We start from the raw sequence: 27,431 nt of genomic DNA on the forward strand, positions 1-27,431 counted from the left end.
GTCTATGTCATGGCCCGGTTTGCTTTAGCACTGACAAGCATAAAACCCCATTGCTGAAGTGATGCTTTACCAGTATTGCCGTGTGTGCAGGTAACACGGTAGAAATGGACAATACCAGTAAGGGACACTTCTTCCATTTTCCTGTCAAGCATGTGTGAGAGCAAGACATCCTTTTGTTTTGTAGGTCATAGGAGGCTCTTTCTTACGGTGTTCAAGGTACTCTGATTCCGGTGGATTAATTTTGTTTGCTCCTACAAAGAGTTGTGTCGCTGAATGTACTATCTTGATTGCTCACATTCAGAGATTACATTAGAGTAACCCCAGTTAATTCCCAACTAGGAAATTGATGCAGAAGCTTGCATTCATCATCCCAGTTCAGCAAACTTAGTGCAGGAGGGTAGAGCAGAAAACTGCAGGAATCCTGAAACCCAGCCAGAAGGGTTCTGTCAGTTTCTGAAAGGAACAAAACACACCATGACAACAGCGTCAGTGCCAGACTCCCATGATGGGTTCTCCAGCATGTTCCGGGTTCATCCCTACTTAGAGACGTTGCAGGAGCTCAAGTTTCTTCTGTTCTGGCCCAAACTATATCTGAGCAGCATGGTGGGTTTTAGGAGCATTGAGTTTAAAGATGAAATAAACCCTCTTATTGTGGGCTGTGAAAGGCCAAATTACAGCTCAGTTGTATAGTAGGCTGCTCTAAGGGTTTGCCTCACAGGAAGCAGCACTGAAAATTCCCTGGGCTCAATAAAGAATAATAGAATCACAGAATTGTTTGGACCTTAAAGATCATCTAGTTCCAACCGCTTACAGGGATAGGGAACCTTTCACTTCACCAGGTTGCTCCAAGCCCCATTCAATGTTTTCTTGAACACTTCCAGGGATGAGGCATCCACAGTTTCTCTGGGAAACCCGTGCCACTGCCTCACCACCCTTACAGTAAAAGATTTCTTCCTAATGCCCAATCTGAACCTGTCCTCCTTCAGCTTAAGGCTGTTCTCCCTTGTCCTATGATTACAAACCCTTGTGAAAACTCCCTCTCCAGCTTGTATGATTCATCCAGGGTTATTTAGAAAAATAATGGTGGAATCAGGATATTCACTATCCTTGAACAGCCTGGACACAAGACCAAGGCCACCTCTGTAAGCTTAGTTGCTGCAGCTAAATACTTCAGAGTCTCTGTAGACCTGAGGAATCAGCAGCAAGCTCTCCAAACACTCCACAGCTTACCTAGCAAGGTTTCAATGCCCCTCAGTGCCTAATCCCCATTGATCTACACAAAAACTACATGTTTAACTCCTTTTGGAAATCCGGTCCTGGCATGCAGGGTGATGTATGCAATAACAATGCCCAGACAGACAGGCAGACAGCCTGTCCCACCCTGGCTTCTGCTTACATCGCCATCAGCCTGGGGTCTGTTTTACGTAGCAAAACTCTGATTTTTGAGAAATCTGCCCATTTAAGTTTGCTTTTCGTCAGTCCGCTTGCATAAGTAATCACACATGTTCTGAATAGCTGAGGTTCTAATCAGTGCCTCTCCATTTCTGCTAGAGCAGCTGGAATCCAGACAAGGGATTTTACAGGTGGATCCTGGTCTCTTTTCTCCAGCTTTCTAATGCATCACTTGTGCCCTTTGAATCCATAAAGCAACTCAGTCCATGCATGGCCCAAGATAAAAATAAGCCTACCAGTGTGGGGAAGGTTCTTGCTATGTTGTAGATGTGGTGCTTTGAGACAGGGTTTAGTGATAGACCTGGGAGTACTGGTTTACTGGTTGTACTTGATGATCTTAGAGGTCTTTTCCAACTGTAATGATTCTGTGATTCTACCCTCTGACCAATAGTCACTGCTCAAGTGTATCCACAGCAGAAGCTGAGTTCTGTGTGACCCTCTGGCACTCACTCTACGTGGTTGAGATGGGTACCTTTGAGCAAGAGAAGACCATGGTTATAGCAATCATTGGAAAATACACACTTGCTGCTTTGTTCTGACATGATCTTGAATCAATCTGAAGGTAATCTGGCCTTAAATAGTTTGGCAGCATATTTGCCAGTAAATATTAAGCACAGAAGAGCTTCAAAGACAGTGTTTTCCCTGACCCTGTAGCATAAACTTCTTATGCTGTCCTTGGTTCAGCAATGGATATTTACTTTCTCCTCTCCTTTACATTTGTGTAATCTCAGTTTAACTCCAGTGATTTCCCTGAGGCTCTGTCCATTTCACCTTATAGGAAAGATAAAGGGAAAAAGAATATTTGGAAAATGAAGGAGAGCGTAGTGGGAAACAAGTCCTCCTCATGGACCTACCTGCATTATCTCTCGCTTCTCTCTTCCCTCCCTCTCTGTGAGCCAAGAGAAGTATTTGTTATCATTCCCAGACAAAGCAAACCAAGTTAGCTCAGGCTGGTGAAACAGGGGCTTTCACACTAAAAAATGGTCACTGGAGCTCCTCCCATAGCAGCTCTAAAGTGGCTTCTAGAAGTAGGCTGGTGACATGGAGCTGAGTGTGGTGGTACATTTAGGTGCAGAGGACACCTTAGAAAAGTAGCTTTTCTTCTAAACTCCTGCATAATTTCTCAGCATGTCCCACATGCCCACAGGGTTTACAAAGGAGTGTCTGTAGGGAATAAGCTGATATTTTAATGCTAGAAGTTTAGCCTGTATGGGTTTAGAAAAGAAACATTCCTGCTACTCTTGTAGGATGCCCCATTATTTTTCACATTGCAAGAAAACCTTGATATGTAACTGACATATGGTTGGCACTGGCTGTTGCCTTCGCTGCCATCAGCTGCACAGTGGCTGCCTGAGTTAACAGGTTGGGCTGCTGTGGATGTCAAAATCCAAGAAATACCTTCCTAGGCTTCAGCCACCATCCAAGCAGATGGTGATGCTGTGCTTCCTGCATCGCTCCCACCACATCAACATGATTAATTCACCTCTTTGCCAAGCCTCATAACTGTCCTGCACTAGGTGAGCTATCCCAGCCCTCTCCACTTACTGACAATAGTTCCTATACAGATCCATCGCATTCACAGGATGGAAAAATAATTCCTGCAAGGGCAATGACCTCCCAGGTGGACAGTCTGCCTGAACGAACCTGAAAGAAAAACTTCTTCAAAAAGTACCAGGACACAACTGAGGCTGAGATTGCAGGGAGCAGACAAGAGAACAAGGGAAATAATGTTTAAGTAGGTATTGAAATAGAGAAATACCAGACTCAGAGCCTCTCTTTTATTAATAAAGACCAGGTGGTGTTAGGACAGAGAGTGCCGCCTGCTGGCATGAACAAGGGCTCTCTAAGGCGGGACATGTCTTTGCCACCAGCTTTCTGCTTGACACCACAAGATGAATAAAGTGGTTTTCCAAATCAGTGTTCCATGGGAATTGGGTATATGACTGATCCCATGACATCTATAACTTTATTTTTTTGCTTTTTCTTTAGCCCTCCTTGAAATTAATATATTAATACTTGCCTATCTGGTAGAGTTGCCATGAGGTTAATTTAATATTTGTAAAGTAATTAGATCTGGGGCTAGAAAACACTGCATAAATGCAGTATATTACCATTAGAAAGATCCAGGAAAAAGCCTCTACAAGTCTGGTAAGGTCACAGAACTGTGCCTTTTTGCGTGGAAAAATATAAGACAATCAGGTAAGGTGGAGGACTTTCAAATATCTCTGCTTTCCTAATGAAATGCAAAGCAGTCAGTAAAGTGGAGGGAGACTTGCAAATGAGCAGAGCACTGCAATATCCTGATATATATATATATATATATATATATATATATATATATACATATATACCTATATATATATACAAAAACACATAAATATATGTATAGAAGTTTCCCGGTTTTCTTCCAATCTTAATGAGCAAAGATGACTGAATGCCTTAACACAGCCTTCTCGAGCCGTTTGACTGAGGAGCACTTCCACTGAGGTGCTCCACCCTTCTTCCTTTTTTCTCTCCTCATAATCAAGGTTTTTCTTTTCATATCACAGCAAACTCTCCTTTGCCTTTCTAGCACCTGCACAGTCTCGTAGTAAGCCGCAATGCACTTATTCAATCCTACCTTAAATGTCCTGTCTTTTATCTCCCAAGCTCACTATCTGGATAAGGTAGTGAAAGGTATGCTCTTCCTTCCTATTTTTCCTATTGTCTTTGTGTTTCTTTTTTAAAAATGCACCGTGAACATGCTGTGTTGAGGTTGCATCTCTTCCTCATTGTCACCAAAGTGGTCCCTAATGTCTGGAAGGGTGAACTTTCCAGTCATTTAGGTAGGAAATACCTCTGTAAGTGCTGTGATCCTGTGTTAACATTGTATTAGTGTTCCTACCCATTCCCTTGTCCCTGCCCTCCCCTCCAAATCATTGCTCATCCTCACCCTTCTCACTCAGGTAAGGCAAGTCAGGAGAAAACAAGTGTCTGTGAATACAGCAGGAGCCGTGTACAGTGATGTGTTTTAATTAAATGTCTGTGGTCCATTTTGTAACACAGGTGAGTGCACTTTCTGTGTGCAGTCTTCATGTTTTTGATCCACAACTGCCAACTCTTACATGAAAGCTTTAACTAATTATATATTGAGGTTTTATCCTAATACAAAAATGTTATGATTCCAAAACCTCTGGTTGCATAAATCTGTAAAATCTGTAGAAATTAATGATGCTACATTAATGTACACTAGAGCAAAATCCAACCTTATGCTCCTGTTTGTCAGTGTAATGCAAGTCTAGGACCCAGGTCTTTCTTCAACAAAGAAGAAAAGGAATTGAACTGTTAGAGAACAGAGATCATCTGCTGTTTAAAAAAATAAAAATCAGTTATTTATTAATCAGAGCAATGAGCTTAATTACTTTAGGACTTTTTAATAGAAACAGACAGTTCCACAATGCACTTAGCTTTTGAAAAATATTGAAATAGCATGCATATGGTTAAATACAACCATATGACAATAAATATGATTGAGTTGGACTTAAATATTTTTCTACATGCCTGATTTGACACTAACAGCAACACAGTGTTGAAACCACACAAGCATTATATGTTTGCTGGTTAAACAAACCAAAAATCAGGATGAACAAATCAATTTTTTTTTCTGTAGTATTATTCTTCTTTTCAGGTTTTAAGTAATCAAAAATAGCAGCTGTAAGAGGCTGAGGATGAAGAGCAGATATGTTCAAATACTGACTCCATGAACAGTTAAAATGAAGTCTTTGCTATATAGGGCTTGTGTGGTGTGACAAGAAACATGGTTGCTCTACTGACTTCACTTCTCTGGGTGAATTTGCAATTCAGTGTTTTGCTTTTTTTTTTTCCATTGAGCATTAAAGGCAGATTCAGGAACAACTGCAAATAGGAAAAATGTTTGAACAGACTAATCCTAATGATGAGGAAATGTCCACAGTTCAAATATTTCCACCTTCCACTGAAGGTGGAATGCAACAACTGGTAGCTCTCCTTGGATGCCTCTTTATGGATCAATTGATTGTACAGTGGTAGTTAGTTTTCTCTCATTGCTTAGCACCAAAAAAAATCATGCTTGACTTTATTTAAATTAGGAGGAAAAAGTACATTCTCTTTCTTAGATCAGGGAAAAAGGGTGATTTATTGTGCCCTTATGAAGTAATCATGGTGGCATCCTCAGAGGAGGATATGGGCCATCACTAGGGAGCATGATCAGAACCTAATGTTAATGTTCCACATCTCAGGGGTTTGCATTTCAAAACCCCAGGACTTCTCCTTTTCATCTCAATGTGTGTTGGAGAAGGTTGCACCAAAAAGTAGCAAATAAGCATTAAGGGCATAGAAGAGATGAAAAATCAACCTGCAGAGCCTGGCAAGGAACCTTCAGTACTGATTTGCCCATTCAGTGGCCCAGTTTTTTTAACTAAGTCTTCTGTAGCTGTCATTTTTCCTCTATATAGCTTTTGGACTCACCTTTATGGCCAGTAATAAAAACACATTATATTTAGTGAGTATTTCAGTGGGTAACAGGTTAAGCAACATACTGAGAATAAAAGATTGTCTCTTGCTATGCATGGCTGCTTTTGGAAAGATTAGCAATAGCTGAAACATTAAAAGTACATGGTTTTTTACTTGGCTAACTGCATGGTGTGCATTTTTCAAAAGTAAATTACTCATGCCCTTTTGGCTTTCTTAATTATTAACATCTTTATGGTTGAAATCCCTTCCCAGTAATCCTCTGTTGTCAAAGGGTGAGCCTGATTTACTGCTGAATCTTTCCTACAGCTTTACAATCAACCAGTCAGAGAAGATGTAGAATTGTTCCTAAATGGAAGGGCAAGTTTCAGTAGCAAACATCAGCATAATTAAACCAAGAAGCTCTAACTTGACTCAGAGCAGTGTCTTCTAAACTAAGGCCTAATTAACACTGGTAATGCTTAAAATGAGAAGAGGTGCCTATTATTTTTATAGTAATTAAAAGAGGTGATGATTTTAGAGAGAGCTTCTCCATTCAGAATGTCATTGGATCTGATAGTACATCAGCGTAATTAATTTCTATTACTGAATATCAATTCTTACTCTTCAAAAATAATCATTAACCACATTAACACTGTAGTGATGCATATATAAACAGCTAGTTTGAATTTTAAAGTTGCTGAACGGCATTAGAATTCAGGGGTGGCTGCAAGGGCTGTTTCTGAAGCGTGAGAGCAAATGAGAACCCAAGGTCTGACCGAAGCCAGTTCCCTGATTTGTACAGTTACAAGTGTAGAAGCTCTGGTCAGTAACTTCTTCATCTTCCTATAAGAGGACATATCTGATTAAGGATTTCTGGATTCCCATCACCACTGAATAGCATGGTGGTAGTTTCAGAGTTGGGTTGGTTCTGGGACATTTTACCAAGCATTTGTAGTTTGCAGGGATCAGCTGATGCTTTGCTTCTCACCTTTAGTCTTAGAGAAGCTTCTGCAGGTCTCAAAGCGGTTGTTGTTCTCTCAGCCTTCAGGTATTTGTATCTTCACAGCCATGTCCTACTTGTATCAGAGCTCAACTGCTGTCTGTGAGACTTGGTAAGAACATCCATCAGTGCATTCCTACTGACAGCGAAAAAAAGATAATAAATAGCCTTTTCTTCTAAGTCTTGTCTCAAGTGGTGATGAGGTTTGCCTTGAAGAAAAGTACCAGTAGATGTTGCTTATAATTGAACTAATTAGAGAAGCCTTTAATTATACAGATCATTAAGAGCAGATTATTTTACCAACAGTCTTAAAAATTGCATGATAACTTCTGGTGACAGTCTCCTTTGATTATGATGGTCTTCGCTTCTCTGTTTCAAAATTATCCCACTTTTTATATTGTTTACCTGGTCTGTTCTCTCACTTGCATGGCAGACCTGCCATGTTTGTGAAAGCCCTCCACAATCTTTCAGCAGCACTTACATGTACTCAAGTTTCACAAAAAGGGTTTCCTCCCCCTTTTCTGAAAAAATCCTATTCATGTATTTAATTCTCTTAGTCACCCAAGTACAGTTAACACCACAAGCAGGAATAATGGATCATTGGTGACTTCTAGCTATGAGAAATCAGAGCTGCAAGATTATGGTGGTGTAAATCTCTGAGGATTAAGCCATCCTGCTGTGGTGACATTCAGAAGCAATTCAGAAAGAAGATGATCTCTTTGCTTTATTCCCCAGCATGGGGGAAAGGAGAGGATAAAGTTTATTTTGTATCGTCTTTTCATCAAGTGCTTTGAAGTGCACTGTTTGTGGAATGAGGAATATTATACCATCCTATCTGTGTAGTGTAAGTGATGGTCAAGTCTCTGTGCAGTGAATCAGTTCAGAAATGGTAGTACTTATAGGTTCGTTCTCCTAGATATATTGGCTTACACATCTCTGTTGTCTTCTAACTTTCTGGAGTTCCAAGTCCTTTAACAGCTGGTGGTTTGGGTTTTTTTTCCTTTTAATGGTTTACTTTCTCTATACATCTTAAAAATGTCTCCTCTCCTATCAAACCAAGACACTAGAGGGGTTCAGTTTAATCCTCACATCACTGGAATTTTACTGAACCTTGTAATTTAATGGTAAATTAAACTTGTATGTTCCTAAACCCATGAAGAACCATTTGTCATCAGGAAACAGTTCTTCTGGCTCTTTGGAACAGCTTTATCTACTAGGGACCAGAGATTACGTTCTCCTTTGTGGGAAGGGACAAACTTACTTTCTAGACTTGAAGGGTGCCAAGACAGTGGAGTATAAAATTGCAGGTAGGAGTTCCCCTAGTTTAGATCCTTTAGGTATCTAAAGATATTTATGTCTCATCTGTGCACCCTGGATTCCCATAGTACTCAAGAAGAGGAATAGATATTTTGGGAAGGCGTAATCTTATGAGATACTCTCATCTTTCTCCTCTCCTGACCAATGCTTTTCCTCTTCTTGTCCTCTTTCTGAAATGCTTGACTTACTTTCTCAGGGTCCAGATCAAGAAGATTTTGGAGTAAATCCTGAGAGTCCATTCAAATACTCTCAAGCATGTTTCATATAGACAATGAATTGCATGCAAAATTTAAACACATAGTATTGAAAGGGGTCTCCTCAGTAAGAGTCTAGTCTTCTGCTGGCAAGGGCAGCCATGTTGTGTAAAATTTTATATAAATTTACCAGGCTCTATGGTTAAGTAACTGAAGAATCTTCTCCTTAACACTCCCACAGGGAGGCTGTTCCAGAGCTTCATTCCTTTGATCCTTGCAAATGATTTTTTTTTCTAACTTCCAGTCAGAATTTTTTAATTCTTGGTTAATGTCCATTTGTTCTTGTGCCAGCATTATTCTCTTTACATTAAATAGCTTTTAAGAAGTTTTTCCTTCTCAATGTTTATGTGTTTCATGAACTTGTGGAAAAAAATTCATAGTCTTTTCAGCTACTGTTGTTCAAATCAAGCTCTTCCCATTTCCTCAAATGCCAAGGCGTTTCATCCAAACTATGTCATCTGTTTTCTGCCACCCCAAATTTCCTTTTTCCTAAGCCTGGGAGAGTAGAGCATGTGCAGTTCTGTATGAGCTCCTCGTCTTTATTACATTAGTTTTCCCTTACCTTTCCTGAGCACTTCTCACATGAGATGAGAACATGGTGTCTTCAACTTCATTCAAGTCTTTCTGGTTCTCACTTCACTCCTGTCCAGGACAACAGTACTGCACCTTTGTTCTGCCCTGTCTCTGTAACTGTAGGATAGAACCTTTTTTAGCAAAGGTTTTAAAGAGTCTGAGGAGTAAAAACAAGAGGTGTGCTCAGTGGTGACGCAACAGCCAACCTCTAATAGAGCCATCTATATACGCATAAAGTATACGCATAAAGCAAGATTTCTTCAGAGGCTTTTCATCTAGACAAATTAAAGCAATGGCACAGGTTGCCCAGGGAAGCTGTGGATATCCCATTGCTTGAAGTCAGGGCCAGATTGGATGGGGCTTTGAGCAACCTGGTCTAGTGGAAGGTGTCCCTGGCCATGGCAGGGAGATTGGAACAGGATGACCATTAAGGTCCTTTCCAACCCAAACCATTCTATGATTCTATGATTTTTAGAGAGGGAGAAAAAACTCCTATCTCAACTGTTAGGATGGCCCCATCCAAACCAGATTTATCTACTCCAAAATGGGATTATCTGCCTAGCCAAGTAATTTTAGGAGGTTTTTTTAATACACTTCTTCCTCTTTCATTCTCAAAATGGCTGAATGCTTTCAGCTTGTACTGAAAGTAAGTAAAATGATCAAACATACAAATTATAATGCCATGGAAAATTTTTGATTAAATGGTTAAAAGTTTGGCATTGTTATAAGTAACTGAAGGCAGGATATTAAAATGAAGAATTTCAAGTAGTCTTGCCTATAAATAGCTCTTCTGTAGTATATAAATACTAATACAGTGTATAAATACCAAAATACACAACAGGATGCTCACACATACACACACATACACATTATTTGCTGCATCCCAGAGTACACATTTTTAGAGACTGAAATGCAACAAATTTGTTTGTAAAGGAAAAATTTATTTAAGATCCTTCTAAAGGACTTCTCCTTACCACCTTTGTTCCTTTTTCCATTTGGTCCCTGTAAATCAGTCACTTGTTAAAAAAACAGTCCTAAAAAATGTTTGTTTTTTTCTGTTCACTGAGAAAGGTTCTGTGAACTTCAAAAGCTCCCTGAGAAACAAATTTTTGTTTCTAAACCCCATTTCCCCAGTGCAGGACACACTATGACATGGGATGCTCTAGATGGGGTCCCAGCTCTGCCTTGGGGAGACATTCAAACATCATATGGTCAAACAGGTGTCGAGACAATGCACACCTTTTCACTGTCCTTTAGCACAGGATAGGTCTGTGTCATTCGCATAGGTTCACAAACCTGTCTAGCAAAGCTGAGGACCTTAAAAAACACAGACTATGTGGCAGGATAGCACTACACACATATAAATAGAGAAAGCATTAAAACAGGACTCAGGAAGACTGAATTGTGTCCCTGGTGTAATCAGTCCTGCTGAGTGACCTTCACAGTCACTTCAGTCCCTTGTACTTCAGTTTCCTAAGCTGTTAAGTGTCTCTTACATTTCCGACAGCTTGGTGGTAAAGATTTTTGAGCTCTGCAGGTAAAAAGCCCCCAGAAGGGTTTAAGCTAAGCAGCCTCCTTCACACCACTGCTTACTGTGGAAATTACTCTGCTATTTTCTTGAAGGGGTGGGGTAGGGGGAAGTACAAAATCTCAGCAGGATGTCATCAGATGAGAAAATCAAACCCTAATGAGCAGACTGGGAGGTTGGTGTTCATCCTCCACAAGTAAAATTTATCACCTATAAAATGCCCACCTCTGTGCTGTGCTCTCTTTAGTCACTGGGGAGAAATGGATGTTTCCAGAGCATGCTTTAGCTCATCACCATGAGCATCAAACCCACATGAGAAGACTTCTGCCCTGGGACAGTCTGTTTCTCTGCTGACTACAGAGAATTGAAGATATCTCAGTTATAGATTAATTTGAACCGGATGAGATGAATCCCTCCCAAAATTATTACAGTAAAGAAACTGTATATCTTCCAAATATTTTCTGCCTTTCTCATTCCAGCTGGTTTTGAATGCTTACCAGTCTGAGATCTCAGTATTACTGAAAGCCAGCTGCTTCATCCTGCTGGGTGTTGGGAACTTTAACCCCAAATGCAACTTAGGTAACCCCAAGTACTAGTCTTACATAGAAAATATTTTGAGAGGCTCGGAGGGCAATGTGTTGCCTTGCTTTTACAGCCAATGAAGCAGGAGTATCTCAGTGCCTCCCTGAAACTCACCATTCCCTCAGTGCAGTGAGTGGGGTTATGCTGTGAGGACCTCCTGGGAGAGCCAGAAGCAGCTGCTCACTGAGTGGTCATCACTATCCTGACACCAAAGAGGGTTCATTCCAGGTGGGAAGACACCAAGTGGGAGTGGAGAAATAAACTGAAGGCAAAAGGAAAAAGCTGTTTAATGGGGCCCTTGCCAGGCTGTGTTGCTTTTTGTTTCGAGTGCATTTGAACGTGTGGCTGTTTGCCTTGCAGAGGGATGCCCTGGCTTGTGCAACGGCAATGGCAGATGCACTCTGGACATGAACGGCTGGCACTGCGTCTGCCAGCTGGGCTGGAGAGGAGCAGGCTGTGACACTTCCATGGAGACGGCATGCGGTGATGGGAAAGACAACGATGGAGGTAGGACATGAGCACATGTGATATGTCAGGCTTCACAGAGCCTATAAACCTCTCACAGTGAACAGTCATCTGGGCTTGATTCTGCAGGGCAGATTGTTTTTTGACAGCTGGTGGAGAACAGACAGTGAAATCTGCCAGGCTGACTCAGCCAGAGTGGATTGGAATTCAAATTAAATGGGTTTGGATCTGGGGTGCCAGGGCTGAAGAGGGACATTTGTTTATCTTCAAATCAAGTCCATATAGCAGAGAGCAGGCAGAGGCTGTGCACCTGTCCAATCCCTCCACCCCAGCCGAGTGTCTCAGCAGTGACACAATGGGACTACCTCAGACAGCGAACATCCCTGACCGTTCAAACTTTGCCCTCGCTGCCTGAGGCTTTCATTAAGGCTCTCCAGTTGGTCACTACTGACTTTGGATGGATATTTTGCAGAAACTTAGAGGCTTGGGTGACTGATCCCCCATGCCCAGAAGCCATCCAATCCCCCTTGAACCATGTTTTATTGATTACTGTTCCATATGTAATGATGTCAGGCATGTGAATAATAGCTCTGTGTAATGCAAACTTAATATTCAGAGTTATCTCATTACAAAGGAAACCGTGGTGCAGTGTGAAGGTTTGAATTAGAGAGCAGGAGATGAGATATTAAATTTAAGGCATAAGGGAGACTACATAATTTGTTTTGTTGTCACTCAGCAAAAGGCTTTGTAAACCACAAGTCTGGGCCGGGACCCAGACTGTGAAGTGGAGACTGCATTTTGTAAGCCTCTGTTTTATCATATTCACAAGAACAGTACAGTTAAAAAAAAAAATAATAGCCAAGCCAAGTCTGTGATTATCTGCTTCACAGCAACTGCAATTCTGATTGAATATTTAAAATACTTCTGCACATCTGGCATGGCAAATGGACCAAATAAGCCCTTTAGAAAAGATGGGAAAATTGGAGGACCATACAGAGTACACACTATAAAACAAAGATGGCTTTTTACCTCATATGGAACTGAATATCACTGTACTTGTCTTTTCTATTTAGAGCTGACACAGGCCAGTAATAAAGGTCATCGCATCAGATGTGTAAAAATATGGTAAATAGACCCAAGGATAGTCCCAGTTTCCATGGAAAAAAATAACCAGCAAAAGCCCTGTGAAATTTTTAGAAAGGGAGAGAGGGAAAGAGTATTCCAGACTAACATATGATATAAATCACAGCTGTATGATATCACAAAGAGCATGATCAGACTCTGAGTATTTCTTTATATCTCCTGATTCAAGGGTTGACCTTTTTACCTGGGTTACCCTCACCTTGAAATGAGCTGCCTTGCAAGCCTGCAAGACTAGATGTAGACAGAAGAGACAAAAAGCATTGACAGGTTTGCGAGTTAGTGCACATCAGCAACTTAACTGGCATTTGGTGAACTTGTGTGGAGCAGTGGTGTGTGCAGCAAGAACAGAACAACTGATAGGTTGTTACTTATTGCCTTGTGACGGTTCATTCATGCGTCAGAGCCCACAAATGGGTGTTGACTTTACTCTTGGTATACTCCAAAAAAAAGTATGTACATGGTGTGCTTTACAGATACAGATACAGATAATGGGTCATACACTGATTTGCCTTTGGTTTGGCTATGTTACTGCTAAGGGCTCTCCTCAGCTGGGTAGTGAAATAGCAGAATACTTTTACTTTATTAACTTCCTTTTGTAGGTTTTAATGGGTCATTTGTATTTGTGAGCTCAGGTTTAGAATTTCAATCCCTGAGAGGTAGGAGCTTCAGCAGTGGTGAGGCACTCCTGCTTTGAAACGTTAGTCCTTATTTTGGCACAAGAATTCAAATATAGGTACAAGGACTCATGAAGAAAGGCTGATGCTCTGCCTGTTTGCTAGATGTTCTGCTGATTTCTACAGCAAGTGGAGATGTTTGTAGAATATCATAGCATAATTTAGGTTGGCAAGGACCTCCAGCAGTGTTCAGTTCAACCCCGTGTTCAAGGCAATGCTGATTACATCAGATTGCTCAAGGCTGTGTCCAGTCAACTCTTGAACACCTCCAAGGATGGAGATCCCACTTCTGGACAACCTGCTCTAGTGTATGACTACCCCTAAAGTAAATATTTTCTCTTTGTATCTAATCATAATTTTCCATGTGCCAAATTCATGTTTTTTTGCCTTCTGTCCAACACCATCTGATATGTCTGAGAGTACCCTAGCTGACTTCTCATATTACCTTCATATTATGAAGGTGTCTGGTAAAGCATATATATATATTTCATGTGTGACAGTTCCCTCTGGATTTCTCAGATATCCAAGGGCAACTCAAATCACACTAGGCAACTGTGTTCAGCAGAACTGAGCCCATTCACCACAAACATTATACCTTGGGAAGCTGCTGTGCTTTGAAGAGCACTGAAGAGATGTATGCCTGAAGCATCTCCAAAAAACATGTAGTGTGTGGATGAGCACTGTGGTTTCTCCCTCTTCTGGGATTCTGTCACATACATTGGAGTGATGCATGCTCTGGGCTTGAGAAAGGTGGTTTATTTTGGTTCACTGGAAAGGATCCAAATGTGGAATTCACTCGTGAATGTTGCCAATAGAAGCTCTTTCATGAAGCTTTAGAAATCAAACAATTGACCTAATCAAATGGATACCATGAGTGGTGAGAAAGAGGTTAGTGAGGCTGTTCACAGTATGGGGAGGTTCACTCTGCCTGAGCTCATACCTGGTTCCTACACTGTGGTGTCAAGTGTCTGCTAATCAAAATCTCTGCAGCCAGAAATTCCTCAGGATAATGGAAGCTGAAGTCAGAAACTTTTTAGTCAGCTCACAGCCTAATCATACCCTGAGGGAGATGGGTGCTAAATTACAGGGTGTGTTCGCCTCTTAAATCTGGAGGCTGTTCAGATAAACAATAACAAGCTGAGCAGGAGTCACTCAGAGAGAGACTTGGTGAAATGTAATCTTTGTTCAGGCTAGTAAAAAGTTGTTTCTGAGCACAGTTCCCTCTCCACACAAAAGTGTCATTTGTGAAAGCTAGCACTTAGGTTTCACACCCAGGTCCACTTTGTTTACACTTTTAAACACCAAGCCTATCAACTTGAAAGAAGCTGTAGTGAGTAACTGAGAGCAGGTGATCATCCAGTATCAGTTAAGGAAAAACAGTGCAATGACAGAGCTGTAACAATCTGGGTAAAAGGCCAAGATTTGGTACATTTGACCTAAGAGGCCACCTGTATTACAACAAACAGGAGATGCTTCTTTAAAACAAGACGAGAAAAGTGGTTCTTGCCTCACTTCAGCAGAAAATAACCTCTCTAATTCATGGCTGCAAACACTCACTACCTAAGAGTAGGTGTGATAGGTAGTACCTACGTGTCTCACCCCACACTGAGTGCTCTGTCATATACTTGAAGAATAAGTTTGAAAGTTCAAAAAATCAAGGAAATTATCTTCTGTGACAAGTCATAAAAGTGGAGTTAATGACGTTTGATAATACCTAGAGAGGAGGCTGGTATTCTGTAGGCTAAATATGGGCTCTGTTGCATTGGTAGACTCCTCTGTTAGGAACAGAGTGTACAGGAAAAACTGAGGGGAAGAGAGGATATTCTTAACTAATCTCATGAATATGCTGTTGAACAGCAAAGCTGTGTTACCCATCCTTGTTCTGGAGAAATCATCTAACTGTTGAGAGCCAGAGTTTTCCAGTTCTCCATTTCAGTGTCTTCACATGAAGACAAGATCACACTGAGTGAAATCCTGAGAGTACTACAGATGTTAAATTAAATTGCTTATTTGGTCTAAAAGTTCAACACAGTAGCTTTACTTGAGGGCCTTTGTTATTGTTTGAGGCTTTTGCAGAGTAGCCAAGTCTTCCAGGTAGGGTAAAGCTTGCTGGATCTCTGGGAACTGGAACTGATTCATTCTTCATTTCCTGCTTTAAGCAATTCCAGTTCCTGAACAGCTGCTGAACTCTGTCAAACAGGAACCTACTTGTGGAAGGCAATAGTCTTTCTCATAGGAAAAATATGTCTGCAATGACAATGTTCACAATTCATTCATTAGAGGTTTCTATTCAGTTGTTGCTGTTCTCCACTGCCTCTTCCAAATTTAAATACTTCCAAAGGCTAGTGTTAGTGGTTAAGAGATTAGATAGGTAGATAGATAGGTAGGTAGGCAGATAGATAGATAGATAGATAGATAGATAGATAGATAGATAGATAGATAGATAGATAGATACCCTTCCCAGTCAAATAAGGCCGGCTTGTCATAACATATATTGCACACCATTACATAAAAGTATAGAAATTTCATTTTTCTTAGCTGTCATCTGGTTAGTGGTCTTCCTCTGGGACTGAGAAAAACAAGCCATCCTGTTTTATTTTTCCACAAGAATTTTATTAGCAAAGCTCCTCCCCCTCAGTTTATATCTCATTTAGCCTAGGACAAACCAAGGGTTCCAATGTATCCATGGCCCCATCTTGCTTTTGCAAGTTCAGTCTGTGCTCCACCAGATGATTCCCAAAAGCTAGCAGGCGGAGCAATTAGTATGCCTTCCTTCCCTTATCCTCCTGGACCAGAACAACTAAAGGTTGCTTTAATCTCCCAACCCTGGAGCAGTGAGCAGGTCATTTCAGGGACAGTGTAATTCAGGAATGGCTTCTCTGAGGCAAATCAGTGCTGTTTGTTTAACTCTACCATAGCCCACTGGCAACCCCACAGTGCCTTGCCCCATTCAAGGATCAGGTAGTGGTTGTAGTAAGGTGGAGACTTACATAATGTTTTGGAACAGCAGGATTTCAAATCTTTGGCAGGAGAAATTTTGGCACGGCATGCTGGCCTTCTTAACACCCATGTGTTCACCGTCTGTCCACTACATGCCAAAGAGTGTTAGAGAGCTGGCAGAATTCTGCTGATTTTTGCAGTGTATAGGGTTACACCTGAAGGTAGTCTCAGGGTTGTAAAGGGAATGGCAAAGAATCCAGGAGAACCCCAGAACACAAATTTTTGTCTTTGTAAATTCTTGAGCCACAGACAAAGTGGTGGGGTGCTTTCTGATACTTCTTTTTCTTTTTGCCCTCATGACATGGGCTTTAATAGCGTGAGAAGATTGTCTTCTGTGGGTGTGGTGTGTGAGCTGTTGGCTTCCTCAAAACCACAAAAATTATGTAATAATATGCTGGCTACACACCTGGGAAATGCACCTGAGAAAACAATCATCATAAATTAGCATTTACCATCACAGATAGATTCAGTCAAACAACAGGGTTGTCTTGGAGGAGCCACAAAGCACTGCTAGAAGTATGAGAAAGTCTGCTGTATCTGAAAGATTGGATAGCTGGTATAAGTTGTTAGAAATCACCCAGCCTTTCTTTCTCTGTTTCTTGGTGACTATTAATTGACTTCTCAAAAAAAATGACCAGTTCACATTTTCAGGTTTCAGGTCTTTACTGATTTTGTGTTGGATGGTAACACATGCATGTCCCCTGTGGCTAGTTGTTGTCAGCAAGGCTGGCAGGAGGGCAGTGTTAACCCAGGAATTCCAGTGTCCCAGAGCAGGTGTTGATTGTGCCATTGGAGAGGATGATGTATTGTGAACTGGGGGTCTAGCAGTGCCTTGTCTCACCTTGGGAGAGCTCCTGGTGTTTTCAAGGAGTCCTTAATAAAATGCCTTTGATTAATAGATTCAGAAAGAAGCTATGAAAGTGCTCTCTGTGTTGAAGGAAACCTACCACTGTCTGCTGAAATGAGGGATCTAATCTATTAGAAGGAGGCACTGCTGGTACACAAAAAGTAACAAAAGGTGACATGAACCAGCTTCAGAAAAAAACAGATTGGACACTTATTTCACAAAGCATTTCTGCACCTCAAAAGGTACTTAAACAGAGTTTGAGCACCAGTGTTTAAAGCAGAAGTTCAGAAAATCTCTACCAGACCTACTTTAGCATCTGAGGCAAACTGTTGCAACTTCTGTGAGGTAGAAAGTCCCCTTAGAATCCTAAGGTTTTGCGTCGACTGTGCTCAACATGCATAGAGTGTATGGCCACTATCCTCTTGACCAGGGTTTGAGAAACATGCCAATATCTGAGTTATATGAGACCACTTTCCAAGCTGTTCTCAGATGATTGCTTAAATTGGCTTGGATTCAGTCAGAATATGGTAGGGTGAACTTTTCAGCAGCAGCTTAACACTTGCAGCACTTGCCAGGAAAGTGAGAGACCTTTGTGACAAGGATCTCTCAGCTGTTGAGGGTGTGAAACCACTGTTCCCACCAAAAGATTGCTGAGTTCTGAGTTCCTTTTGCTCAGAGGAATCACTTTTGAGAGATGCTTTGGCTCCTGAAAGAGGTAGTTTCACGTATTCTATTGCATGATAACTTATCAGGTTAAGCAACTTGTGCTTCCTGCCCTGTCCAAATGCCAGTCAAAGAATCACAGAATATCCTGAGCTGGTCTCGCAAGGATCATTGAGTCCCAACTCCTGGCCCTGTACAGAATAACCCACTCTGTCAGGTTTGCTGCTGTGACCACTTCCCTGGGGAGCCTGTTCCAGTGCCCAGCTACCCTCTGGGTAAAGAACCCTTTCCTAATAGCCAGCCTAAATTTTACCTGACACAGCTTCATGCCATTCACTCAAGTCCTATCACTCTTCACCACAGAGAAGAGATCAGTGCCTGCCCCTCCCCTTCCAGAGGAAGCTTCAAACCATGATGAGGTCTTCCCTCAGTCTCTTCCGGGCTGAACAAGCCAAGTGACCTCAGCCACATCTCATATGGCATCCCATCCAGAGCCTTCACATTCCTCATAGCCCTCCTTTGGACACTCTCTAATAGCTTAATACCTTTCTTATACTGTAGTGCCCAAACTGCACACAGGCCTTGAGGTGTGGCTGCCCCAGTGCAGAGCAGAGCTGGACAATCTCCTCCCTTGCCCAGCTGATGATGTTGTGCCTGATGCACCCCAGGACACAGTCTCTCACATGCCTTGCTCAGCTTCCTGCAATTCCCTCAAATCCTAGGTTGCTTGGTTTCCATGCTGCTTTGCTGGCTGTTAAAAATCTGCTTGGAGAAAGGAAGAAGCCCATGCTGCAGCAACTGTATTCTGCAGAGCAGTGATGAGTTGTGGGATGCTGTGAACTTGTAGATTCTAAACACATTATTACAGCTCTGGTTTATGCCAGATAGTGGTGATTATAATGTGTTTTCTGTCATTTCCTCCTTCCACTTCCCTTCTTTTTCTATTCAGATGGGGTTTTTTTAAGAATGTAGCTCTGGATTAGGATGTACATTTTGCAGAGTATTTCTGAAGTGACTACCCCCACAGAGGCTCTGCACAAGAGCCCAAGAAGCTCTGTAATTCAAATACTTGACTGCTATTACATATGACTGTGCTATTTCAGATTTGCAAACAAGTGTTGAACACTTAGAGAAAGATGTGAGGGCAATTCCTTTCTCAGGCAGCCAGCAATCTAATTTAGCCAGGATACAGACAGTGAGAAGCTTATTCAGGTGAAATCAAAACAGAGCAGGTGGGATAGAAGCAGAGAGAATATGAATAGCTAATGGAGTCACAGGGAGTTGACAGTCACATTGCCATTGTTCCTTGCAATTGTGTTTTTTTTCCCTTTTACTCCTTAAAGGGGAGCCAAAAGATGCAACTCTTGTTGACTAACTACAGTTTCTCTCTACAAAACATTGGAGTAAAACCCATTTATTCCTCATATCCAGTTCTAGTAAATTGAGTGTCGGTCCTCAACTCATCGTTATTCCTGTAAAACCTTTATCAGCACAAACATCCACATGAGCAATAACTTTTTGTGCAAAAGTAACGAGCCATTCCTTTAGAGCCTTCCTGTAAACCAGAGTTTAGGTTAGAACTGAAAGGGTAAAACCTGATTTGTTCAAGGGTAAGACTAAGACTTTGGTGTCTTTACCTTTGAGCACTTACATTTAAAACCTTTCCCACCCAAACTCTCCCACTAATTCATCCAAAAACATCACAGGACAAGACAGTGTCCCCACAAAAAGTGATAATGTTGCCTGATGAATGGCACAGAAAGGGAACTGAAAGATGGGAACTGAAAGATAAGAACTGAATGAGGTGAGAGACATGATTATTTGTATAATCAGTGCATTTTATGCTTTTGTTGCCAGTGGAAATACTCCCATGGGAGACAATGGGGTTTTATTGTTTTTACTTCCTAGTTTTGCTTTGCCTAATACAGTTTCTCATAGAGGCTCATCCCACTGCAGTCAGTGACAAAAAGTGTCATGGTCTTTAGCAGGAGCAATCCTTGAGTTTGTCATGTATGCTGTCCCAGATTCACCCTAATCAGGCTCCTTAAGCTCATCGCCCTCTGCCTGCCTGCCTGCTTGGGGTTCCCACAGTGGTCATGGTTCACAGAATGCTCCCTGTGTACAAACAGACCCATCCCTGCCTGTTCCAGCCTGACACTTGACATGCAGCACCTGTCAAAGTCGGCTTAAATGCATAATAATACCTCTGGCTGTAGGTTATTTGCATTCTGTTGGTGATGTTAGCATGGCTGCTTTTTGTTGCAGCATCCATAACTCTATAGAAATGCTCAATTATTCAGTCTCAGCCAGTTAAGACACTGCCCATTAAATCAGCCAACACAATTGTAGGGCCATGAAAAGTCACAGCTGATTTGAAATTTTATTAGCTCTCAGCTGATCTTGTTTACTACAGAAGCAGTGTCTCAAAATCTGCCCTTTAGTTCTGTACAAAGCTCTAATCCTTGACACCTTTTGGGTGCTGTGTGGCACTAAGTGAGGAACTTGGAAGCAGACTTCACAGGACACAAAGGAGAAATGAGACTGCTGTGGAATTTGTGAGCACCTTGCAGCCAGCAAGTGCAGCAACACCTCAAGGAAGACAAGGACAGCAAGTAGCCCCATTGCTGCTGAAGAGTAATTATTTTGCAGGAATTTCAAAATTTTTGGTTGGTTTGGTTGGATGTATTTTTTTGCATGCATCATATAGACAAATGTCATAAAGGACATGATTTTCAGAAGTGATGGGTCATGAGCAGTGTTTGAAAGCCAAGTAATTTTAGCTCCTCTTAAATTTGGTATCCAGGTGACTATTTGTGGAAGGCAGTTCTGATATGGAGTATCTCATGAAGTTCCTGAATAAGGTCAACATTTCCATGTGTTGTCATTATCTAGTGTAGCTCTCTCGGTAGTTACAGCGTTTCAAATCAGTTAAAATCAGGTGTTCTCCAGCTGGTATTATGCAAATGTTACGCTCATTAGGCCAAAGTCCTGCTCCAAGAGGACACCTCTGGAGTTCAGCCCCTTCCATAAAACAACACTCCCATGGAGAAAAAGCTGTACACTGCAGATGCAAAACTTTAATAAGAACTGTGGTTTTTTCATTGGGTTGTGCTGACACTTCAGAGCCCTTTGGGACTAGAACAGATGTTTTGTGAACGAAAAATAAAAAGACAGTCTCTGCTCCCAGGGAGTTTACAGTCTAAAGCAGTGTTTTGAAGAGCTCACTAACAGGATTGGTGGGTTTTCAATCTTTAAGGGAGTCAAAGCATCATTCTAAAAAAAAAATTGCAGCTCTGCCCACAAGATATGAGCTAGATGAGCCATCCCCAAGTAAAACTCATTGTCTGGTGATATACAGAGTGCAGATTACCTGATAAAAGTGGTCTTGGTCCCCTAAAATACAATGTTGGCTGAATAAATGGGAGCTGCTTTATCCTCAGTGCCAGAAAAGGAAGGATTTCTGCTGAGCCCAGTTCATTCTCCTTCATGTCCCTCTCTGAAGGGAATGAGTCAGGGCACACAAGATGACCTGCAGAAGTGCTATCCACTCTGATTTATTCTGTGATTACCTAAATCTTAGTGAAAGATGCAAACCACTGAACATATTATTTACCAGGTGTGACAATGTCCTGCCAATGGCTCACTTTTCACAACTATAGTGGTTTGATTCACCCCATGGTATCTCTAAGATTGCAAAAAGGTATTTATTTCATGGCTTCATGCAAAAGAAGTGGGACAAAAAAGTTTGGGTTTCATTTTAGCAAGACTGTCAAAGGATGTGTATGTATATATAGAATGCATAAATGGTCTCAAAGATGTAAAATTCATATTGCATGGAAATAAGAAGGAACACAAGAGATGTCTTAAAATCTGGCTTAGTGACAAGTCTCTGAATTAATTTGTTAATTGGAAGGAATCCATGATTGAAGATGTTTCTATAGGGATCCCTTGGAACTAGTTGTTGTATCCAGCCCTACTAAACATTTTCATTATTGTCTTAGAATGTAGTTTACTTCTCTCCTGGTAAAATTTTCAGGTCACCTAAAGCTTGATATGGTGGTAAGTAATGTACCCAGATCATTTGGACACAGAGTGATCTGACTCACATCACTGCAAGGTCACAATCAAACAAAATATATCATAATGCAGCAAAATGTAAAATAGCCCTGGGAACAAAGAAAGGATGTTATACTTTCTTTGTTGAGAGATGCTTGAGAAGCAATGACTCAGAACAGGATTTTGAGGTCACTGGAGGTAATTGTCTCAACATGAGTTCTCAGTGCAAGGCTTTTGCACCTTCACCTCTCTGAACCGTAGAAGTATAGAAGCCCAAAAACTCTTTGGAGAAGAGGAAGTGGTCTCTTTTCTGTGCCTGATATTGCTGAAGTGGTGCTATGTCCAGTGTTGGTGTCTACACATAACAGATGTGAAATTACTGGAAAGAGATTAAAGGATGTCATACACCAAAAAGTCCAGTGGATGGGAAACAAACCTTAAAATGGGAATTTTATTTTTCCTCAGCTGTTCAGAGAAAAGATTTGGAATGGATTATTGTTCTGGGTGGAGGTACTTGCACATGGAAAAGACATCAGAGCATGCAGAGCAGAAGGAACTATTGGTAACTTTATGGACAAAGGCCAAACAAGATCAGTCGTGGGATACTGGAGTTAGACAAATCCAACCTTGAAATAAGACACAGTTCCCTAGCAGTAATTAAGCATTTCAGAAGCTTACTGGAGGAAGTGGTTGACTCACTATAATCAGCCCTCTTTGGTATATATTTTTTCTAAAACACAGGCTTTAATCCAGTTCTGGGTGGGAAAAAATATAAACAGCCTATGGGTTACAGAGGTCAGACAAGCTGATCATAGCAGCCTTAAAACATACAAATTGCAGTATGCAAGACTTTAAACTTCTCACAGAGATAATTCAGCAACACATTTGTTCTCTGCTCTGAAGTGCCATGGTCATTTTACAGTTATATTTAAGGGAGCTGTCACTTTTTAAAACCAAGAGCTGAATAAAGGCATCCATAACTAACTGAACTTACTGTACAGCCTACCTGTGCTCTGGAGCTACTGCAGTTAGGAATCCACATGCAGGTCATGGATCTCTGTGGCATTGCTGCTGCAAAACTTGGGGTGCAGAAGGCATTGATTCCAGTTTACCACCCCCTGTCTCTGAAAAATTTGCAGTAATTTCTAATGAAAATTCACATTTATGCTTTATGGATTTCAAAGGTGTTTTGTATTACAGCTTCATATTCTTTTTGTTGAATCAGACAGTTAAAGTCAGAGGTACATTTAGTTCTGATTTTATTTTTTTTTTATTAATCCATGCAGCCCCCTGAACACCTTGCTCTTCATGTGTCAGGAGCTTCTTGCAAATGTCACTTTATCCTCACTCTTCTGATGGGTCTAGTGAGAGATATCAGGGCATGAGAAGTCATAGCTGTGTACACTGTCATTATATTTCTTGGCAGTTCTCTGTAGGGAACCACTTGGATGACTTTGGACGGTACAACAAAAAAAACAAGAAAACAGTATGCACATGGAGACATCGCTGCTTAGGATCTGGTTTGTAGATTAACTCTTGCTGCTCTGCATGACTCAGACAAAAATAGCCATTACATTTCCTAAGCTAAAGAAATGCTTTGTCCTGAAACTGCTCCCTCTTGGTATTAGAGGGAGTTGAGTAGCTAAATGCCATTTCAGCCCTCGAGTGCCTTCATGAATTTAGGACATCAGTGACAAACCTCTCTGGTGTAGTTATCCTCAATTTATTCCATATAGATCCAAAACACATTAGTTGAAAGGCTTATCTGCAGATGAGTCCTCATCATTCTCACCTGTTCAAAACATTGTCCTCTGTATCTATTCTTCAAACATTTATCAACAGTTTCCTACAAAGACAACATTCTCTTGCTGTCTTGCAGCTTCAGGCCCCAAAACACATTTCTGATGCCTAGAAAAAAGACAGGTTAATGAAGAGGTATGGTACAGCTGGTTTGCCATCCTTTCAGCCAAGTGTTTGTAGCCTTAGAAAACTATTAATGTGTGGGAGAAAAAGACAACAGTTTATCTTGCTTGAAACTGTAGTCAATATAGTAACAAGGCTGGTTTGTTGTTTCTTTTTATTTTTTTAGTAGGTAGCTGTGGCTAAGCCTGTTAGATCTAAGCAGGTCTGCATTCTGTGAACCTTCTCTCAAATTCCATCTGAGATTTAACCTTCCAGATTCCTACTTATCTAATCATCTGCAGCAAATAATTTTTTTTTAATGGGCAAAGAAACTCTAATTAGTTCTTTTCCATTATCACTAGTTATCAAGAGAAAAGGCCAATGGGTAGGTTTAGTGTACAAGACAAAAATTTTTTGTGGCAATTTTGTAAGGAGTTATAAATATGTAGAGATGTTAGGACAGACAGAGATAAGGGTAACAGATGGGATTTTCCAAAGCACTTTTGCTGGCCTAACAGTGCTCCCATTACCATTAATGGCAAGTGCAGAGCACTTGTGGAAATGACCCAGTGTGTGTCAGTGTGTGTGTGTGTGTACACGGAGCAGGGACTCATTGTCTTTGACCTGCTTGGACACTCAAAGCTCTGGGAACCCTGACCAGCTTGTTGAGATTTCTGTGTGTGAGTAACCACATGAAATGATGATGCCAGTGATATTTTAAACACTAAACTATTCTAAGATGGGAATAGGTATAACTCAACAGAATCCAAGTCCATGATGTGCTAGCAATCTTAAGTACTAGAACAGTAAAAGATCAGATTTCACCCTATTTATATTGCAGTAAATACCAAGTAAAGCAAATAACATTAGTGAAAGGACTTCTAATTCATACTGGTAAAACTAGGACAAAACTGAAGCTCACAAACAGTAATAACAACAAAATGTCATGTTTTGATTTACTGTTTCTTTGAGATAAAAAATCCATTATCCTGAAAACTGAAGATTTCATCCCACTTCAGGAGGGCACTACCTTTCAGGACAGTGTTGCTCTCCAGGTGTGTTCATTTCTTGCCTCTCTGCTGGGAGCCGTTAGTAGGATGCTTGCTGTAAAGGTGGTTTCTGTGATATATGAAGCTCCCAGCAGCTACACAGAGACCAACCACTCATTTCACATAGGTCTGTGAACAGCCATCACATGGTAGTAATTTTCATTCACTGTCAAACTGTCTTGCTTGAACTGATGAGTTGGAAGTGAAGGGCTCCATATCCCATTACCCCAGAACAAAAACATCCAGTTCCCTTATCTGATTTAAAGATCTGTCTCTACTACATGTTAACAACTTTTATTGCTAAATGTGATGCTTCATCAAGCCTCTTTTGAGCTTTTTTTGGTATTTCTTTTCCTGTCACTGCTTTTCACTGTGTTGCTTGCAACGAGCAGTGGCATCTCTAAATTAAATAGGGGGATGGTGCTATGGCTGTGGTGGGGGGAAGTGGTACTGTCTGTGCATTTGATGGCTTGACAGATATGCAAGCCCTCACTTTACTGAATTGTGCTCAGCAAGTCTTTTCATGTGCGTCCACTGCTATTATTGTTGTTACTATTAATTTAATGGTGCTGAAAGTGCAAAGATTTATATCCAGAGAGTTTGAGGTCATCTGTTACTCTGTCTTGGTATCAAATCAATGTGACCAAGGTCAAAAGAGTTCAAACCTTCCCAGAAAAATCTCCTTTACTTTCTACTCTATTTTACCAGGTTATATGTATAGGTCTCTCTGCAGCCGTGGTAGATACCATGACTTTATTCACTATTTAGTCCTGCTGAAAGCAAACCTTGTAACTTTAGTGTGATGCAGTGTCTGTGATTTTCACAAGGAACAGGGGCAGGGTACAGAAGATGTGTATTTTGGCAAAAAAAACCCACAACAATTTTTGGGGGCTCTGGAGTCATCCAAGTGACTGAGTTCTGGAATGGTGCATCCCAGAATCAATCTAAAACATGCTTTTTTGAGGGCCTCATCTAATAGATGAGTTTTCACATATTACATACTACTGCATATTTTTGTTACATATTAATGTGTATTTTAGGTTCTTTTATTGTGACTTTAAGTGAACATGCCTTACTCAATGCAGATGAAAATCCGCATTTCTTTCCATGTTCTTGAACCCTGAAGTCTTCAGCACTCCATGTTTCCATTGCTCTAAAATGTTCCTTACCCTTCTGTAGATGGCCTGGTGGATTGCATGGACCCCGACTGCTGCTTGCAGCCACTGTGCCACGTTAATGCGCTGTGCCTGGGCTCCCCGGACCCCTTGGATATCATCCAGGAGACACAAGCCCCTGTCTCTCAGCAGAGCTTGCATTCCTTCTATGATCGAATCAAGTTCCTGATTGGCAAGGACAGCACTCACGTCATCCCAGGGGACAATCCTTTTGAAGGCAGGTAAGTGAATTTTGGGGTTGATTCAGTAAGTGGTAAAACATAAGCCACTTGGACATTTTAAGATGTGGAAGGGCAGCAAGATGCAGAATAATGAAAATTGTTTAAGTGAAGTAGATACTTGAAGAAATTTGTAGTTGATGTAGTTTTGCTGTCTCACCTACAATTTCCTGCCAGCCAGTAAGGAAAGATGCTTCTCTCCCAACACATAGGAGCAGTTGCATGTTTTCTCACTTTCCTTATTTCAAGGAATGAAAGGCATCCATTAAGCTCTTCTAGATGAAGTGGCTGACATTGTGCACAAGTATCTCCTAAAGAGCACTGACAGATCTTCCTTTGACACAGACAAAAGAGAAGGAAACTAAAATGCTATTTGCAATCTACGGTGTGAATATTAGAGACCTCAAAAGAACTGAGGAAAATCATACCATCTAGGGAGGGCTGTTAAGAGTGACTTGCAATATAAGCAATCAGAATATAGATTGGTTTCAAAACAGTTTTATCACTGCAATCATCATCAAGAAACAGGAGCTGGGAAACAAAACAATAGCAGTTCACTTCTGTGAACTTCTTCTCAGCAATTTTTTTTAAGTATATTCATGTCTGCCAGGGCTGGTCATCCCTGAAAATCATTTCTTGTAGCAGGGTAACTGGGGTGTCAAGTTCCTAGATCATTCAGTGTCTGCCCTGAATGTTGCCTTTCAGAAGTAGTGACCCTGATCCTGGAGGTGGCTGTCAGCACTTAGGTTTGAACTCTGTTGAGCTTCACCCAGTCATGAACTGCTTACTTTCAGCTTTCCCACACACAGCAGTTAATAGGTTGGCACTGAAAATATACAACCCTCAGGTTTCTGTGGGTATTTATTATAGCACTTACATCTCAACTGGCCTCTCAGATCTGACCTAACGCTTTTCATGAGGGGACACTTGCCAGCATCTCTTGAGTACCAGCTCCCATATATCACCATTTTTGGTAGTCTCCAGGCTGACGTCATCATCACAGCAGTGTCAGGAAATCGGCATGATGTGATATTTTCCCTGATACTTCTTGCTTCTAAGGTCT

General features: G+C 41.1%; 1 protein-coding gene across 4 annotated transcripts in view; it reads left to right on the forward strand.

Annotated features, from left to right (window-relative positions):
* The window catches only part of TENM4 (teneurin transmembrane protein 4), a 591,948-nt gene that overhangs the window by 472,540 nt on the left and 91,977 nt on the right, over positions 1–27,431 (forward strand). For all 4 annotated transcript variants that reach the window (XM_088068964.1, XM_088068961.1, XM_088068963.1 and 1 more), the window contains 2 exons: positions 11,537–11,683; positions 26,155–26,371. In XM_088068964.1, the coding sequence (XP_087925090.1) occupies positions 11,537–11,683; positions 26,155–26,371 (364 nt within the window). The remainder of the gene's footprint in view (positions 1–11,536; positions 11,684–26,154; positions 26,372–27,431) is intronic.

Source organism: Pseudopodoces humilis, chromosome 2 (genome assembly GCF_049639895.1).
Source record: "Pseudopodoces humilis isolate 2021_Gansu_Grassland_sample_001 chromosome 2, ASM4963989v1, whole genome shotgun sequence".
In the NCBI taxonomy this organism is placed as follows: Eukaryota; Metazoa; Chordata; class Aves; order Passeriformes; family Paridae; genus Pseudopodoces; species Pseudopodoces humilis.